Source organism: Gallinula chloropus (assembly GCF_964237585.1).
Source record: "Gallinula chloropus genome assembly, chromosome: 24".
NCBI classification, from domain to species: domain Eukaryota; kingdom Metazoa; phylum Chordata; class Aves; order Gruiformes; family Rallidae; genus Gallinula; species Gallinula chloropus.
This window is the reverse complement of record NC_140109.1, coordinates 3,546,857-3,565,830: the sequence shown is the minus strand read 5'-3', so window position 1 is coordinate 3,565,830 and position 18,974 is coordinate 3,546,857. Positions and strand designations below refer to the sequence as shown.

Sequence of the window (18,974 nt, the reverse complement as noted above, 5' to 3'; positions counted from 1 at the left end):
AACATCATCATGCATCAGGCTGGAGTCACTCCCTGTGCTCTGAATTCCTCTGGGAGCAGGCAACAAAGCAGCGGGCTGTACTGACGAAGCCGAGGACTGTATTCACCAGTCACACACAGCCAGCAGCCCAGCGACTCCGTGCCAAGCAATGATGTTACCAAGTGCAGAAGGGAACCAATCCCAAACTATGGGAAGAACATTTTTGTAGAGAAACGTCATCTCCGAATCCTTATAAACAAACCCGTTTTGACACCACAGAACAAAGTGCTATAAAAGGAGAGCTCGGGGGAAGCTCTGCTAATGGGCAGTAATTCACATGGTGCCCGCCCGGCTGGACTTGTGTAATTTATGCTCCTTTGGGGACGCTGGCCTATGGTTTCCAAAGCACAGAGGAACATGGAAACAGCCCAACCAGATGTGGGGGGCCACAGTCAGCACCCCTCGGCTTGGAAGATGCTCCCGAGGCGGATGCGGCCAAGCAGGGCACAGTGTGCTTGGTGTGTGTTTATGGGGAGGTTGCCTGCTTAGGGGGCTGTTGCCCTGCAGCCAGGGCCTGACAAACAACGTGGGTGAGGGAGGGAGGGAGGGAGGCACCACAGCTGGGAGCTGCCTGGGAAGGCATCAGCAAAACAAACCGCATTGGAATGGTGTTTCCTCCCTCGGATCCTGATGGGCTGGATGCTGGGGAAAAGGCGGTTCTGAGTGAGAGGAGCCAAAGCAGAGGCAAAGCTTGCTCCACAGAGCAGAGGTGCAGGGAGAGGGGACCCTACTGGGTCCTTGCCCCTTGTTCAGGGTGCCGAGCACGAGGGCTTTGCGAGGGCTGCAGGTAACAGCTCGGGCTGGTCCTGGGAGGCCCCTCAGATCCCGGCTCACACCCACCGTGGCTGTGCTCCCCCAGGGGCTACAGACAGCAGGACCTTCTCGCTCAAAGGCTTCAAGAGCAGAGGTGAAGTGGTGTGCCAGACATGTGCTTCATCTGTCTTTGGGAACAGCGGAGCACAACAGCCGTGGCCAGGCAGCTTCATGAGAAATTAATCGCTTCTAATCTGGTTAGAAAACTTCAGCCCTTGGGACAATGCAGCGTGCCTGTCAGAGGAGGGACCACAGCATGTCAGGTTTAGGAAAAATAAATTAAATCTGTATTAGGGATTGAAATTATTCCTTTGCTTTGAGAGACTGTTTCAGAGAGCACCTCAGAGGAGGTGGCATCCACAGCAGAGGAGTAGGTCCCCCATACACTGCAATAGCACCACTGTGAGGAACAGAGTTCCAGCAAGATCAGCTCTTATTCGGTCCCTTTTTTTGTTTTATTCTTTCTTAAAAGAGCTGTTTCTGCAGCATGCCATCTCAGATGGCAATGAAACATTACGAGCTGCTTCTCTGCCCTGCACACAATGACACTGACGGGCAGAAACCTTGAGATCCCAGAGGACCTCTGGACAAACACAATCTGGGTCTCTAACTTAAGATCTGCTCAATTCACCCTTTAATCAAACTGTCATAACACCAGGAAGTCATGCAGGGTGCTCTTACTCCATCTCAACCGCTTTTGGTTATCAAAACCACTCCAAACACCTCAGCCTCGGTGCTGCAGAGGGGTCAGCTGAGCAAAGGTGCAGTGTCTCTGTGTGCCAAGGAGCGAGAGCCACTCACCTCCCCCAGGGTCTCTGTGGTGACCAGGGGTGGGGGCAGCAAGAAGCCCCTAACACTGGGCACCTGAGATGCTTCACACCCAGCACACATGGTGCTGGACCACCTGTATCCTGCTCCATCAGGTCTGTGGCACTGGGATGAAAGCCTCCACCCCCCCAGTCACAGCCGGTGCTCCGCTGGCTCCAAGCAGGTGCTGGCAGTGCCAGCCAGGCACCCATGCCAGCAGGGCTGGCAGCACCCAAAGCAGCACCCCAGCCAGGACCAGGACGGTCTCAACTGGGCAGGGTGTGGGCTTGGGGGCTGCTCAGCTGGGAAAATGCAGAGCCAGGCCTGCAGCTTTGCAGCCCGCCGCAGCCGAGGCACCAGCATCCCCACATCCCCAGCTGAGGAGCCCCAGGGTCGTCCAAACCCTCCTCCTGTGGAAGACCCCTCTGGCTCGGGGGGGAGGGGGTGAGCTTGGCTGCCAAGCCCACACAGGCCGCGCCGCCTGCGCAGCGGCCCCACCTCGCACACGCCGACCCCGCGGCCATGCTGGGCCTGCCCCGTGCCCGTTTCACACTTCCATTTTTAGGTGCAGTTTTCGGTGCTATTTAAGCAACACCAGCTGTGTCAGCGCCCAGCAAAGCTGTGGGCCCAGCTCCCCATTTTCCCAGCTGAGCAGCCCCCAAGCCCACACCCTGGCCCACTCACTTCCCTCCCTCCCCTGGGAAGCTGAACTGGCCCCCCACACCCCTCAGGTTCACCCCAACCCGGGGTGCAGTGAGAGCATCACCTCCACGGCTCTCCTGCTAACGTGAGCTCAGCACATACACCCCCCCCCACGCCCACAGGCTCTGGTCCCTCTCCTGCCACTGCCAAAACCCCGTGGGTCAGGGCGCTGTTCACTGGTGTTTTGCACCACGGCCACGAGGCCCCACTCGGGCCTGGGCTGCGGCCGCTCGTTGCTGGCAGGAGGATTTTCCCCCCCCTCCAAGCTGCAAAATACTACAAGGTACAGTGAAAACAGTCCCTCAGCCACCACACCCCCTTCACAGGAGGCTCACACAAGCCGTGGGAGGTTTCTAGGTTGCTCTTTTGAAAAGCTATTTGAGGTCAGGCTGACTCAGTGTTTCCCAAAAGGCAGCAGCTCTTATTGTTTCAGTGTAGGGCCAGAGCAGCCGCCAAGCCACCACCCTGCAAGCTGGGCCCTGCTCCCAGTCCCAGGGAGAGAGGGTAGGTGCTTTCTGCACACCCAGAGCCAGGCTAGACCTGCTCTCCCAAAACCCAAACCGCAGCTCTCTGCCTGCATGTAAGCTTTTCCACAGCAGAGAGATGGTTCTGGGAACCCAGGAGATGCTCCCAAGAGGTGAGGAGGGGACATCTCTGCATCAGCCCACGCACCCCGAGAACTTCTCATCTCTGCAGCTCCAGAGCCTGTGTGTGGTTGGAGCTGGCAGTCTCCTGCACACTTAGGGGAAATGAGTCTTTCCCAGTCCAGAAAGAGCTGACGTGGGTCAGAAAGCAGTCCCCCTGGCCCAGACAAAGTCCAGCACTCGCATCATTTGGGGAACAGATGTTTCCCTTTCCTCAGCACAACTTGCTGGACAACCGCAGCTCTGAGCTCTCCGCTCAGGATTCAGCCAACCCCCACACCCCACACCAACCTCTGACCCAAGGAAGCAGAGGCAGGCTGCAGGGTACCCCTTGTTCTGCTGCAATGGGGGGACATGGGGGCGGGGCAGCTGGAGCTGGCATAGATGGATGCACAAGGCAGCTTTGGATGAGGGAGCACACTTGATCTCCTTGGAGCAAAGTGCCAATTGCTCTGGTAGTACTCCTAAGGAAGATTCCAGGCTAAATGCTCATTACTGCTGTTGCTCTAGAGTGGGGCAACTCTAAAAGCTGTGCAGCCTTCCTAGGAGAACATTCCATTTTGGCCCAAACCAGCCCCAAGCTGAATTTTGATACAGCTCTCTCCAGGCACATCCTCCTCAGGAGGCTTTACCCCCCCCCCCCACAGCTCCATACCTGATCATCTGCTGCTCCCATTAACTTCTTTGCCCCAGTCGTGAGGCTGAAGGGCACGAAGAGCTTTTGCCAAAGGCTGCCCCATCACACGTGCCCATGCAAACAGCAACAGCCAGAGGACAAATTGCCCTGCCTAGTGCAGGGGGGTTGGAACTCTATAACCCTTGGGGTCCCTTCCAAGCCATGCCATTCTATGATGACAGGTTGGAAGCAGGTGTGCATTTGGGTGCCAAGCACATCCTGTTGACTCGTGCCTGTGGGTTGCATGGGGGCACACAGCTATGACACCCCCTCCTTGCTCACTGCACCCGAGCCCTGTGGACCCACAACAGCACACAAGCCCTGGCCCAAAGAGCCATGGGGAGTGACAGCCCTGGAGCATCACAGCACAGGGGCCAGGTAGGGCCATGCCCAGGGGTAGGCTGACATCTCCCTGCTCCCTAAGGCTCCCTCAGTACCCGGCTGCTGGGGTTCAGCAGCTCCCTTTCCAGACAGCCCAAAAGAGTCATCTCCCTGTGAAGCACTACCAAAACATTTATTGAGGGTGCAGTGGCTAGGCACCCCAGGCCCCTCTGCAGCTGGCCCTGTGCCTAAGGAGAGGAGTAGCCTCTCAGCCACGGGCAGCCAGGCTCGGGAGCTCACGCTGCCAACCTGGGGATGTGCTGTAGCACCTCGCGTGCCTCGAAGCATCCCAGAGAGAGGGAAGCACTCGCTTCCTCAGGGGGAAGTGCATCCTCGCTCTGCTGTGGCCAGGGAGGTGGGGAGGCCGACTGCACAATCCCTGCGTGCTCAGCGACCAGAGGGAGGAGGAAGCGATCCAGCGCGGTCACTGAACAGACACAGCTGTGGGAGCCAGGGGCTGGCTGTTGCTGGCGAGGGGCTGGGTGCTGCCAAGGGGGGGTGGCTGCTCTGCATCACATTCCAGCTTGGCTTTTGGCTGCTGTCACACCTCCCACAGCCACCCCCGGAGCACAGACCTGCCCATACCACTGCCGAAATCCTCAGCGGAGCAGGTGGGGGGTGAGGAGTCCTGGGAGGGAGCGCTCGCTCAGGCCACGTCCACAGCATGGAAAAACAAACGGGTACTTCTGTCACGAGGAGAAACATCACTTCAAAGCCACTTCCTAATCCTCTCTGCAAACGTGAGAGCAGCTACTGCTCCTCCCCGGGGGTGGTGTGACGGCACCTCAGGGTCAGCCCTCCCTGGAGAATGTGGGGAGCACCATGCTAAGCCCCAGCCCACACCCCAAGGCAGCACAGCCGTGACCCGGCAGCGGCATGCCAAGGACAGTGCTCCCTCCCCATGGGTGCCCCACTGCTCTTCTGCTCCTCGCTTCCATCCACAACCCGCCACTGGATTGAGGGGCAGCGTTTGGAGCCCCCAGCCCACCGAGCATGCTGCAGGCCTGTCCCACCAGGAAGCACTCACAATACCCCTGCCCACACACATCTATTTACACAAGAACATCCACAGACACAGGGCAAGGAAGTGCCTCCTGGCCAGCACAGCCAGCCACTGGCATGGGTACTGCAGGGCTGGGTGCTCTGCCCAGGCACTGCCGGGCCACTTCCCCTCATGTTGGGCAAGGTCAGAGTCACTTCACAGGTGCTGTGCTGTCAGAGGCTGGGGCAGCAGCAGGTCCCTGGCTGTGTGGACAGTCCGGAGATAGGTGGGGGATCTGCTGGTAGCATCGTGCCCTGGCAGCAGCTGAGGGCAGGGGCCGGTGCCGGCTGGAGAGGCACAGCCCAGGCAAGTGCCCATTCCAGTCTTAGTCGTTCTCGCTCTGTGAGGGGGAAAGGGGAGAGCAAGGTGAGGTTCTGAGGGCTGCGCTGGGGAGAGGCAGCCCCTCTCTCAATGCACGGGACAAAGGTCCCTGTGCCTGAGCGCAGCCTCACCTCCATTTTACTGTATATCCAGCTGAGGAGCTTTGTCACTCGTGTGTAAACACCAGGCTTGTTTTTCTGGCCACATCCTGTCCCCCAGCTCGTCACCCCAGCCACGTACCAGCGACCGTCCTCCTCGCAGACCAGGGGACCTCCGCTGTCACCCTAGTGCAACAGGGAAGAGCAGTGAGGAGACAGGAGATGCCCCTCTACTGGTTCCCAGATGGGGCATGCAGGTAAAGCCGGTAGCCCTGCGGGTACCGTGCCACCTTGCCTGTTGGGGACCGTGCCCCTGGCTCACCTGGCACGCATCTTTCCCTCCCTGCAGGTACCCGGCACACATCATGCGTGGGGTCAGGTAGCCCTCGTACACCTTGTCGCTGTTGCAGATCTTGTAGTCGATCAGCTTCACCTCAGCCTCCCGCAGCTTCGGGGACGTGTTATCTGCAAGGCAGGAGGCGGCGTGGGGCAGGGGGAGCCTCCAGGCCCCTCCACAGCACCAGGCATTTGGCAGCAGCAAGGGAAGAAGCTGGCATGTCTTGCAGGTCTTATTTCTGCCAAGCCAGCGGGGCAACTGGTGGGGATTCACCCCTCCAGGAATGGCCCTCAAAGGCGACAGCAGAGCCGTGCTCGCAGGTCAGGCTGCAGCGTACAGGAGCTGCCCGCAGAGGGCCGGCATCCCTCCCTCACCTTCGTTCTCCCTAGTCTTCCCAAAGCCAGTGATGAAGCAGGACCTGCCGGTCTGGAATCGCTGGCCATACATGGGGAGGCAGGCTGGGCGAACCTGAGCTGGAGGGAGACATGATGAAAACCAGGCGAGGAGAGAGGGATGAGTCACCCAGCAGCAAAATAGCCGCTGTAGTCACCAGCCCCAGGGCTAGGGAGGAGTGGGGAACACAGGAAACACTCCCCTCCGCACCCACCCAGGCAGGGTCTCTGCCAGCCCCCCACCACACTGCCCACAGACACTGCTGGGGGAGGACGGGACAGTTCCTGACCAGGGGACAGGCAGGGGAAGGTGGTGCTGCCACCGCAGAGCAAGATGCTCTAGCTAGCAGCAGCCCAGGGGTTGGCTCTGAGGGGACCTGAGATACCCTCCTGTCCATTCCCAGGCTTTCTCTGTACCACCCCCCGAGCAGCAGCCCCAGCCAGGCCCAGCCCTGTGGCACCTCAATCTGAGCAGCCTCACCTGAGAGTGTCAATGGCCTGGAGAGCTTCATGAGTGCAATGTCATAGTCATCATGATCATCGCTGTAGTTGGAGTTGATGATGACCTGGGAGACAGGGATGCCCTCTGAGTGCTGCTTCAGGTCCGAGACTCCACCAAACACCTTCCAGTCATCCAGGATCTTCATGCTGTTCCTGGGGGAAGAGACATGGGGCAGCACAGGGTGAGACACAGGGTCTGGGGCTGCACCGAGTGCCCCTGGGCTGCACAACAGCACCACAGGCAGCTGCCTGTGGCAGCACTCACATGAAGAAGCAGTGGGCAGCAGTGAGGACCCACTGCGCGTCAATGATGGTGCCGCCGCAGATGTGAATCGGCCCGTACTGCACGCTGACCTGCCAGGGCCATTTGCTCACAGACGTTTCCTTTCCTCCAATGATCCGGCCAGAGATCCTCTGCCCACAGGCTGGAGGGGAAAGCAGGGCCAAGAGAAGGGCTCAGAGGGGGGAGGCAAGCCTGGGGAGGCGGGGGGAGGACACACAACGATGGGCACATCACCTCCACCACCTGCAAACACTGGCAGTGCTCGGGCCAGTGGAGACCATAGGAATGCCACACCTTCACAGCTTCCTATCACCCAGAAAGCTTGCTGGAAAAGGCCCCAGCTGCCCAACCCTGTGCAAAGGAAGGAGGAAAGCGATCCCAAGAGTGTGCTAGGCCACACGCCCTGCCAGCCAGCCCCCTTACTTGTGCATCGGAGGGAGACGTACTTTCCCGTGAGGCACTGCGAGCTGTGGGAGAACAGAGGGAGAGGACGACTCAGCCCCTGGCCCGCTGGCACCGGGGCAGGGCCAGGAGGCAACGATGTCTGGTACCTGTTGAGGCTCTGCTGGATGGTCTCTCTCTCTTCAGTCACGGTGAGGCTCTTGCCGGGGACGTGCAGGGGGATGTATTCGGTCTGTGATGCACTGGAAGTGGGGGGGAGAGGAGAGAGGTGGTGAGGTTCCCCCTTGCTGGGTGCTGAGCAGCCAGTCCTTGCCTTCTCAAAGAGGCACTAAACCTGGGAGGATGGACCAGAACACCCAGAGCACTGCTGGACAAACAGCCTTGCAGCAGAAGAGCATAATGCCAGGGCAAAGGGCATCGCAGGCTGTGTGCCTGGCCAGGGTGAGAGGGCCAGACCAATACCCAGGAGGCTGGCAGGGCCCCAGCACCCCTGAGCGGGACAACCTGCCCCCTAGAGAATTACTTCTGAAATCCCAGCTGCCGGCAGGTCTTTCTGGAGAAGGATTCATCCCAGGCACTGCTGCACACTGGCAGCCACTGGCTCTCGGTGCTGGAGTAGATGTGGAGCAAGGACTCATCAAAGGCGAAGCGCACTGTGGGGATGGAGCGGTCAGCTCAGCGGCACCCAGTGCCCCGGGGGGGCTCCGCCTTGCTCCCACCTCCCCCCCCTGCCCCAAGGTGCCTCACCACAGCCCAGCTCGTCGCTCCTCTGGGAGCAGTCGACGACGCCGTCGCAGCGCACAGCGCTGTCCTTGCAGCTCTCAGCAGGCTCTTTGTACACGATGCCGGTCTGGGACCGCCAGAACATAACTGGAAGCAAGGGCACGCTGTGGCGAGGCCACGGCTGGCGGCAGCGGCGCGCCACGGGCGCGGGCACGGCGAGCCCACCCAGACTGCTGGGGTCTGGAGGAGGCATGGCACACGCGTTCCCAAACACGAGGCGGGAGCTCTCGGGTGCAGGGCTGCCGTTCCAGCCAGACCAGCTCCGAGCAGCCCACCCCCACCGGCCCAGCGGTGCGACCCTCCTTCGCTTCGCCCACCTCTCACTCGCCCCCGCGCCAAGGGCAGCCCCATCCCGCCCGGCAGCCGGGCGTTACGCAGAGCCCAGTGATGCCCCCGGTACCCTCGGCTGCCCGGTGGGTCCCTCCCGCGAACCCCGAAGCCCTGGGAGAGCCCCGCCACTCCAGCCCCGGGGAAGGAGCGGGCCCGCAGCTCCCCCCCAACCCCAGCCCGCTGCTCTCCCCCGGCAGTCCCTGTGCCTGCCCACCAGATGTCAGGAACGCACAGGAAACGGGAAGAGCGCATCCCTGCCCGCTCCTCCCAGCCGGGGAGTCCCCGGGGCACTTTCCACCTCAGGTTTCCTCAACCCCTCTGAGGTCTCCCCCCACCCCACCCCCCACCCCCGCGGGGACCCCCGAGCCACCCCGAGCGGGGACCCCACTCACACAGCAGGATGAGGGCGATGAGCAGCACGATGAGGACGGAGACGCAGAAGATGAGCGCAAGCCGCCGCTGGCTCATGCAGGGAGCTCTGAACATGGAGGATCCTGGCAGCAGGGCAGAGGCAGGGTCAGGAGGAGCGGCTGTCTCCCCAGGGTGCCTGCTACCCACTGCTTGGGCACCCAGCTCCTCAGAGGGCCCACAAGACCGGGGGGAAGATAGGGGTGATGGGGGGAGCCGCAGGGCCAGGCGCATTCCACATCTCCCCCTGGTGTCGTCCCATCCTGCCGTGGTCACTGTCCTCTCCCTTGCCCCCGGCACTCCTCAGCCCGTTGCTGAGGCTTGTGCCAGCAGCAGGCACAGTGACCTGCTCCCTGTCAACCTCCATCCCTCCCCACCCTGGTGGAACCAGGGCCAGGGTGGCCAGAGACCACCCTCGGCACCATCCTCTTACGTGTGCTCTCACAGGTCGTGCAGGGGGCCGGGGCAGGGCTGGAATCCGGGCTGTAGGGCTTGAAGCTGATGCCAAGGACACTTTCTCGAGGCTGTGGAGGTCGGGCACTGAAGATGCTGCTGACTGTGGAGGCATGGAGGCTGGGAGGGACACTGCTGGGCGATGCTGTGGTCTGCGAGCAGGGGAGACTGTTACTAGCAATGCCCAGTTCCCCTCCACAGAGAGTCCCCCCACAGCTGTCACCCCACCACCCAGGCAGTCATGAAAGCAGGGGTGACACAGATCCGGGCTTCAGGGCACGGCACCAAGCTCATGGGCACTGCCAGCTGTTGCTGCTGGCGGCTGTTCCTCCACAGTGCCATGGACTGCATGGAGAGTTACACTGCTGGGATGTCTGCAAACCCCTGTCACAGAGCTTTCCCCTTCTAGGTGGTCACTGGCTGAACTTCCCAAACCCATTGCTTCAGCATCGGGTCGGCCACTCTGTGGCCCAGTTCCATGGGGGTAGTGCCCCAATTTATGCATCTATCCTTAATTAGCCATTTGAAAAATACACTGCAATTTCCAGCTGTAATTTAGTAATACTTAATAATCAGTGTTTTCCAAGCCCTGAAACATCCTGCACCCTGGAATGCTGCTCTGCTGTTGTGTCACTCCTGATCCATGAATTTACAGAAGAATATGCATTTGCTTCCTTTCCTCAAGATACACTGATTTCAAGCACTCCATCAGCTTGCAGAAGCAACCACCTCTCATTCTCCTGCAGAGAGGACCTGTCTACAAAGCCCACAATAAATGCTGCTGCCTCTGCTGTTTGTGACACCTCAGGTACATCCTCAGCAGTGAGCAGAGGCTGTGTGCCGTATGGAAACCGTGAGGGCACCGGCACACGCAGCGATCATCTGGCCTGAACTTCACTCTCAGCTCAGCACACTGCCTTGCTCCTCCCTTGGACTGTCTGTCCTTACAGACAGCATCACTGCTGGCCTGGTGAACAGGCGCCCAAGGGTGTGTGTGTGGGGGGGGGGGGGTGTGTGTGAAGCACATCCCCAGTGCAGCCAGCCTGGCACAAGCACCCCAGTCCTTTCCCTGCCAAGGCAGCACCTGGCTCAGTGCGCAGCAGGAACATTGGCCACCACAACATCCCCTTCCAGCTGGATTGGCTCTAACTTTGTGCTTCCTGCCGGGAATCCAGCACGCCAGGAGCCTGCTCAGGCTCATGCTTTGTAAATACGGCTGTGCCCTTGCTTGCAATGCGGTGGTGTAACTTCCTGGGCATTATTCTCTGAGTCACGCACCCCGGTGTGGCCACACAGGGTCTGCCTCAGCCCCAGCTGAGCATGGGGGACAGCTGCCTGGAGCTCTACCCAGAGCCAGCCAGCACAGCGCCCTGGGGCTCCTGGGGAAGCTGCTTGGCCCCTGGGCCTGGCCAGCAGCAGGGAGTGCGTGGCTACCACCAGCACATGCCTCCAACAGTTACCCACGGGATGCTGGCTCAGCCACTTGGCCATCGAGAGCCACCTCCCTGCTCACATCAGAGCATGGGGACTGAGCATGCAGCTCCCCTGCCTCCTGCATGCACAGGGGAAGAGCAGAAACGGTTTCTATTTCACAGCATCACCCACTCCTTCCCTGCCAGACAGCAATAACTAGCCTGAATGCACTCAGCCTGCAGCCAGAGGCCAGCTTTCCCTACGCCTGCACTTCACAGCTACTGCGTGGGCAAGCTCAGGATAGCCATGCTGCAGGCTTGCCTTCTCCTGGCCTCTGCCAGAGGTGCTGGGGAGCCCAGGAGAGCCCCCAGCATGCTCTGCTGGGCTGGCACAGCAGCCAGGAGGGCTGGAGAGCATGTCCTGCCCTAGGGGTCTGAGCAGCCAGATTCAAGTTCCCGCAGCGAGTGTTGCATGCCTGCACCACCAAACACCCCTGGGCATCCTCAGGGACTGGTGTTGGAAAGTGTAAGGGATGGGCAAGGGAGCCAGAGCTGCAGCAGGTCCTGCACTGCTGCTTTGTTCCCACAGGCACCTTTCCCAGGGACAGGATTTCTCCTCTCTGGGAAAATGAGGGGCTTGCAGATGCCCAGACAGCATCATTTACACTGGCATCCGTACGCTACCTCCACACCTCTGATGTTCCCCATGCCTCCTCCTGAAGCAAAGACAACCCATCAGCCACCAGACCAGCAGAACTGCAGTGCTGTTGAAGACAAAACTCTTCAGCTGGATGCTAAAGCCCTCCCACCTCCCCCAAACATCTCAAAGTAACACCTAAGGTCACTATAGGTTAAGTTGCTCTTGTCACTCCTTAGCAGGAAACACATGCCCTTTCTTACACTCAGGTGAACTATCAGCTACTTATTTCCTTTAAAGTGCAAAGTCCAAGCTTTTGGGTTTGTTTTGGGGGTGTTAAACCTGTCACAGGAGCTAACAAAACTTCTACCACCTTAACCAGCACAAATGGAGCTGCTGTACAAGCAGAGGCCAGGCAGCAGCTTCAGAGGTGTGTTGCTGCTCAGCAGCGTGCGTGATGCTCGTACAGCAAGCTGCAACTTCTGCCCACAAAACCTTTACTCATCCTTTGCTGACTTTGAGTAAAAGTCAGACCCGGAGCCATGCCTCTCTCACACGCGTGGCTGCGGTCTGAACCCGCTTTCTGACGTCCTCTCTGCAAATGTTCCACCAGCCACCAAGAAAATATTAAGCCCTGTTCTGCGGGCTGGCAGCCCAAAAGTCAGGTGTGGGGAGGGGCAGCACAACCAGCTCCTTTCCCAGGAGAAAGGAACTCGCTGACTTCCAGAGAAGAAGGTGAGGAGAGATTCAGGGGGTGCACTGCGGCAGGGGGAGGGAAGGTCCTGGACAGCTCTGATCATCTCACCCCCAGCCCAGCCCAAACTGCCTGGTGCAAGGTGGGGGGGAGGGGGGGGGCAAGCGGACGATGCCTGCCTGCAACATGAGCTCTTTGCTGAGCTCGTCATAAGCACTCACACCACCTCAGTCCTTCTCTGAGGCTTTAAATAGAGCTGGGAAAGGCACCTAAGCCACAGAGGCAACACCAGAGAAAGCCCATCCCCTCTGCACCATCCTCTGCCACGTGCACCGACCTCCTGGCTGCTGAGGGAAGGCCACCAAATCCATGCCAGCAGAAGGCAGTCACCAAGGGAATGGTGATCCAGGCTGGGCTGGAGCCTCGGGATCCACGTGTGGCGGGGAGGGAACCCAGCCAGCTGTCACATGCAGCTTCAGAGTGGGAGGCAGAGCAGAAGCCGGGCAACACCTTGGGTGTTGCAACCAGACCCAGCCGTGTCTCAGAGGAGCAGAAGGGCACAGCAGCTACCCAGCCCATGGGGAAGCAAGAAGGAAGAGAAGCATCCTGGCTTAAATAAGCTGGAGGCAGCTGCCTGAATAGGTGATCATGTTTCCCAGCTGAGCTGGGGAGCCCGCCCCTTCACCTTCACCTCCAGCACCTGCTCCCAGCCCCCTGTGCTGGGGAACCGGCTCCTTCACCTGGCTGCCCAGCACCATTGTCAGTGGGACATTCATTCAGCGAGCACACAACAGCCACATTGTCCTTGTGCTCAGCTGGGACACAACGCTCCCAGCTTGTGAAAGATGCCAAAGACCCCACTCCCCCCACCCCCTTCTCTGGTGACACCCACCTGCCCAGCTGAGCACTGCCTCCTCCAGTCCTGGGGCCAAACAGGGCTGGAGCAGTGGGAGGATGCTGGATGCCATAAAGGGGCAACGCAGGGGGAAGAGAGATCCCAAAGCACAAGAGGGCCATTTGGCAAGCACAGGCAACTGAGTCACAGCCCATTTGGCCAGGGACAGGGTGCCCTTTGCCAGTGTGAGCTGCCCTTCAGGCAGAGCCCAGAAAATGTTCCAGGGGGTGAGTAATCGCTGCTCACCCCATTCCATGGACAGGTAAACTGAGGCACAGAAAGATGAAGTGACTCTCTGGCAGTCCCAGGGGTGGGACCCGGGACTACTAATGGCCCCTTTAACCCAAGTGACAAGGCCAAGGTGGCCCGGTGGGGATTTCCGATACTGGGTAATTGCCTCCCAGGGTGGACATCCCAGTTTCTGCCCTGCTCTCACCAAGACCAGTGCTGCTTCCCACTGCCAGAGCCACTTAGAACCAGGATCACACAGCAAAGCCATGCTGGGGGGTGACCCAGCCAGGATTTAACATGAGCCCCCTCCACCCTGCTCCTGGCTGCCCCCTGAGGCACCCGTGTGCCAAGGGGCAGGAAGAAAGTGGCTTTTACAGGTGACCCTGCCCCCTCTCGAGCCCCATCCACCCCGTCACTGCCGGCTTTGCATGCTCCAGACATGGCTGGCATGGCCAGCACTGCTCAGCACTAATTACCCGCTGCCTCGCCCGGGCAGGCTGAGTCCAGTGCCCAGCCAGGGATGGATGTTTTCCTCATGACAGGATGGCCCCACAGCTGTGACCAACAGGCCCAAAAAGAGCATAGGGAAAACTGCTGGGGCAGTGGGGGAGGGAGAGGAGCAGGGTCCATGCCCACCAGCGTAGTGCCATGACTACTGACAGTGCCAGCAGGCCCACGGATGCCAAGCAGCGCTGGCTCCCACCAGTGGCACCAACCTGTCCCACCAGCCAGTCCCTCTGATTCGCACATCAGCTCCAGCAGCAGTGCCAGGGGGGGGTCCCCGACACCTCCCCTGTCAGCACAGGGCTGACACCAGGGATGCTGGCAGCACTCCTCCCTCCCCGTGCCACGGGGGTGCCGGGGGCAGTGTCCCCACAGGCAGCTCACCCCAGGTCCTGCTCCCCGCCGGCAGCCAGAGGCTGCTGCGAAGGCAACGCCCAGGTGAGCAGGAAGGGAGAACAGGTCCCTCCACCAAACCCGGAGGGAAGGGGGTCTACAGGGCCACGGAGCAAACCCCGGGACCCCTCGCTGGGCCAGGGCTGGCGGAGCGCCTTACCGGGGAGGTTTTCCCGTCCATGGGCCGCTGCGGGCTGGGCTGGGGTCAGAGCTCCGGCACAGCCATCCTGTGCTGCGCGGCGCGGGGCAGAGTCAGGTCCCTGGGGACGGGGCAGAATCTGTTTGGCGAGCGGGTTCGTACGTCAGTGCCAGCGCCGGGCGCGGAGGGAAACCAGTCTGACCTGCCGCCCAGCTCCTGCTCCCTGTTTCCCAACTGCTCCAGGCACAGCATGGGAAACACCTGCCTCTGCACCCCAGCCAGCCCTCTGCAGGACCCTGGGCAGGGGTAGCAGGAGCCTTGACCCCATGGTCTGGGAGCAGCTGAGGTCCAGCCCTGGGGGACAGCAGTGTTTCGGGCAGCGGGGGGCTCCTCACAGCTCTTCTGGCTGCCTCCTGCCCACCCGAGGCCCTCCCTCTGCACCCTGTGCCTCTGGGGACTGCCAACACCAGCTGAGGATGGGAGAGGATGTGCAGCCGTGTCCAACCCCAGCAGAGACCCACTGAGCAGCCCAGAACGGCCTGTTCCAATGGAAATGAAATACCAATTCTCTCTAGTTTCTCTAGAAGCTTTTTCACTCCTTTGCTGACAGTGGGATGCTCTCACATTATGCAAGGACCAAGCAGCCATCTCCTACTTCGTCTGCGGACATGAGCTGGGAGATGCTTTGCTTAGCCCAAAACTCACATTTGGGAGAAACAGGCAAAAATATTCAGAATAAAGGGAAAAAAAAGCCCATCTTTGTGTGCTTTCTGATGCCCATGTCCCTCAGTGCCATGTGCCTTGCTCGCCCCCAGCCAGAGGAGCCTCTGCAGGGCAGGTGAAGGAGGCTGTGGGGAGCCTGCGCTGCCCTCCTCGCCGGCTGGGGTTACAGGGCTGTCTCTGCTCTGCGTGGCAGAGAGGTGGGATGGTTTCCCAGGTATGCAGCCAATGCCTCGTGTTACCAGGGCTGCTCCCAGCTCGGGCTTAGGGTGTGGATGCACAGCCTTTGGGATAGGAGGTCATGGTGAGGAACAGCCCTGCTCCGGTCCACCTGTGAGGGCTGGGGCCAGGCGGTGTGAGGGAAGCCTGTGGCTCTCCGATGGCCCAGTCCTGGGAGGCTCCATCTGGCAGCACGTTGCCTCCCATGAGCCCCATCCCGACGCTCTATTCCAGGCACATTTCTCCCAGCATTATTCATAGCATAAGTCCCTTATTCATCCGGCTCTCCACCCACAGCTGCTCATTGGTAGGGCAGGATATAAGCAGGAGGAAACCTGATTCAAAAGCCCCTTGATTTCGAAGCTGAAAAGCCTGGGCTGGATGCCACTGTGCCCTCTACCCTGCTCTGGGGCTCTCCATCTGTCCCTTTCCCAGAGAGGTCAGTTCCTGCCACTATCCCGTGCACAGTCTGTGTCCAAACTTGTGCTTTGTGTGCTTTCTGATGCCCATGTCCCATGTAGCTGGCCACAGTGGAGGACTGGGAAGCCTGGAGGAGACCAACAGCCAAGTCCATCCCAATCTTGGTGTTTTACCCCTGTTTATCTCTGGCAAGGTCATCATCAAGCCCTTTGCCAGCCCCAAGCTGGCCTTGCCTACATGCCTGCATGAGCTGGCACATCCCCCTCTGCAACAGGATTCTCAGAAAGCCACTCCAGGCAGCAGCTCCAGAAATGACTGCTTGCTGGTGCTCCTCCAGAGCTACCTACAGAAAGCAAGTTACAGAGAACTGCCTGTCTGGGCTTGACCCTGACAACCTCATGTTAAATGTCGCGTGTGCACAGCACTTCCCGGGTGCATCCTCACACCTTCTTGCTGGAAACTGCCCCTAGGAGCTGTGCTGCAGCCTCCTGCTAGCAATCCAGGTGCTAATAGCAGGCACAGCCAGGGCCCTGCGGCTCCTCTGCTCACTGCTCGGACCTCCAGGCATGAGGGAATGAGGAAAGGATGAGTGTAGCTGTAGTTCCAGGCAATGAATGTGCTTTGTCCCATGGCAGGGCTGTTCCCACACAGGCTCTGGCCCCAGTGCTGCGTGGTGCAGTGTCACTGCTGGACACAGCCTCTGCGGGCAGACTCCAAGGTCTGTGGAGGGTAGAGTAATGCAGAGGTCAGGTTCCTCTGCAGTGTCAACCATCCCAGCCAACACAGTGGCCCATGAGGGGATATTTCAGTCATCCACATCACCCGTGGGGCTTGGGAGCTGCTGGGAATTCCAGCCCCACTCCATAGGGAAGCTGTTGGTGCTGCTGAGACTGTGGGAACCTCAGCCCCAGAGCGGCAGCTCCAGGATGTGGGTGCCCCGTGAGGGAGCAGCAGCTGGGAAGGTGGGAGGATGGAGCTGAGCAGATGCTTTGCCCTGCAGACTACCCCGTGGACACCAAGTAGGTGCATGGGGCTGGGAGGAGGGTCCCATGGGGCCAGTGCAGTGGCAGGTCCCAGCCCTCACTGCCCCAGAGAGGAGCTGCAGAGGCTCTGGGGAAAGATGTGCTGTGCAGCTCTGACTTGGGTGATTTCCAGGTCATGGTTATTCCTGTTGAAAGACCAGCCAGTTATTCTGAAGGTGGAAAGGACACTTGGGAGCAGTCTCAAGGTCTGGTTTGATCTGTGAGCCCACAAACCCTCCCAACAAGACTGAAAACGTGGGGCTCCGCTTTACTCTGAGGCTGGGGGGTACCTCAGCCCTGTGCACGGCTGTGAGACAGGAGCTGCTGTGCCCACCTGCCTGGGCTGGGAAGGCAGCTGTGCCTCCTTGCCCCGGGGGACAGTGGCTCCCTCCTGGCCCCTGGCAGCAGAGCCAGAAGCTCTGAAGCCTCAAGGATGCCAAGCAGCATTTCATGGAGCATGAGGGGAAAGCACTGATGAGACAGCGATCCTGGGCAGCACCTGCACTGGGAGCTGCAGTGTGGGCAGCATCACTGCCATGCTGCCCCAAGCAGCAGCATCTCCCGCAGCCCCTGGCAGTGCCCACCCTTTGCAGCAGCTCGGGTACCAGCAGGAGCATCGCAGCAGAACTGTCACTTCTCCTCTGCCCGTTTCATTTTCCCCTAAACAGCAAACTGCTTCTCCATAGTCTCCAAACCAGCTCACCCACAGGACCACCCTTGTGGCGTCTGCTCCACCGGGCTCCCTCCTTCCTCATTCTCATCCCCCCCTGCTTGTGACTGTTGTTCCCTGTGGGATGGGGCTGTGCTGCATCTCTGGACCTCTCAATTCAGTGGCTGCCAGATCTGACTCACGAGCTGAAAGCAGAGCAGCAGGGCATCAGCTACTTTCCCAAAGAGAGGAAAACCACGCCAAGCTGGGGTGAAGCTGGTGGGGTGGGATTTGCTGCTGGAACCACCCTTCCCTGTCCATCTGTCTCTCCAGCCTTCAGCAGAGGAACAGCCATCAGCAAGGGACAGCCCAGCACCACCACCTCATGCCCCTGTATTCCCAGACTGGAGCTGAAGCCTGCACATCCCTGTGTGCCAGGAGAGCCAGGCATGTCACATGCTGTGCCCCAGGTCCTGCAGCCAGGCTTGGCAGCACCACTTGACCCTGAACCCTGTGGATGACAAACTCGTTGGTGCCCTGGCAAGGCTGGGAGTTCATGGGAGCCTGTGGGCTTTAGCAAGAAGGATGATTCAGGGAACAGAGTGTTCAGAGTCAGGGGAAGGAGCAGAAATCTCACCACTGTGGGCTTTTAAGATGGCTCATTGGCGAGCCACTTCGCTGGGGTGAAGGGACCTGAGGTCCTGCGCAACTGCGCGTAGCGAGCCAGGAACTGCTCTGAAACTTTGTGAGGCTGCCCACAGCACTCTCGGTTTCTCTTGCTCTTTTTGTCTCCGTCCTTTCCACTGACTCCACAGTAGGAAACTCCTCAAGACAAATTGCTCTCTATCACAGGAGGGCCCCGGGGTTTGCACAGGAAAGCCGTCCAGCAAGCTGTGCTGCAGTTCAGCCTGCCAGAAGGCAAAGCAGAGGACTCACAACCCACTTCGTTGTCATTCAGGCCCCAGTGCCTGAGACCAGGCAGGCAGGACATCGCCACGGGGCCAGAACCCTGCAGCACCCCCCTGTTACAGCTGTGCCAGGGCAGTGGCTCTGGATGGAGCCGCTCCAATGCACCTGGCTTCAGAGCTTGTGGGTGGTTGGAGGACACTTGGAGAATGGCAAACAGCAGGCTGACACAGAAAGGTGCAGGCTGAGAACAAAGGTGGGGAAAGCAAGCACCCTCTCCCAGGGCTGGCTGTGACCTGGCTGGCTTTAGCCACTGGCAGGACAGGGCATTAGCAGACAGGGATGCTGCTGGGTGGGTGCTGTGCTCAGAAAAAGTCCCTCCAGCCAGTCCTCCTGGGTGCTAATGCTCACCCCCCTGCGCCGGGCTTGGAACGTCTCAGGGAGAAGGCAAACACCCAATTTACTCCTATTTTCCTTTCTCAGTTTTGTTCAGAAAAGCCCCAAAAGCTCTTCCTTAAAGACTACTGGTAGGAAATGCCCATCCTGGGCTAATAGATTAGCTGTCCCGAGTGGGCGAACAAGTAAAAGAAAAGTGGAAGTTGCTTTCCACCCGCTGCCGTAACGCCTCCGAGACGTCACTGAGCCAGCCCCCGGGGGAAAAACAAGCGCTCGGCAGCCCGCCGGAGCAGAGACCGGCACCCTCAGAGGATGCTGAGCCAGG

At 59.8% G+C, this 18,974-nt stretch overlaps 1 protein-coding gene across 1 annotated transcript; it reads right to left on the bottom strand.

Annotated features, from left to right (window-relative positions):
• Positions 1 to 5,371: 5,371 nt before the first annotated feature.
• Positions 5,372 to 14,359, bottom strand: TMPRSS13 (transmembrane serine protease 13; the record flags this gene model as incomplete). The annotated part of the gene is made up of 13 exons (XM_084275019.1): positions 5,372 to 5,444; positions 5,557 to 5,709; positions 5,846 to 5,988; positions 6,235 to 6,333; positions 6,734 to 6,906; positions 7,019 to 7,178; positions 7,460 to 7,503; positions 7,588 to 7,680; positions 7,962 to 8,091; positions 8,186 to 8,308; positions 8,944 to 9,045; positions 9,393 to 9,564; positions 14,339 to 14,359. The coding sequence occupies 13 exons, from the start codon at positions 14,357 to 14,359 to the stop codon at positions 5,430 to 5,432; spliced, it is 1,428 nt and encodes a 475-aa protein (XP_084131145.1). The 3' UTR covers positions 5,372 to 5,429.
• Positions 14,360 to 18,974: the final 4,615 nt, after the last annotated feature.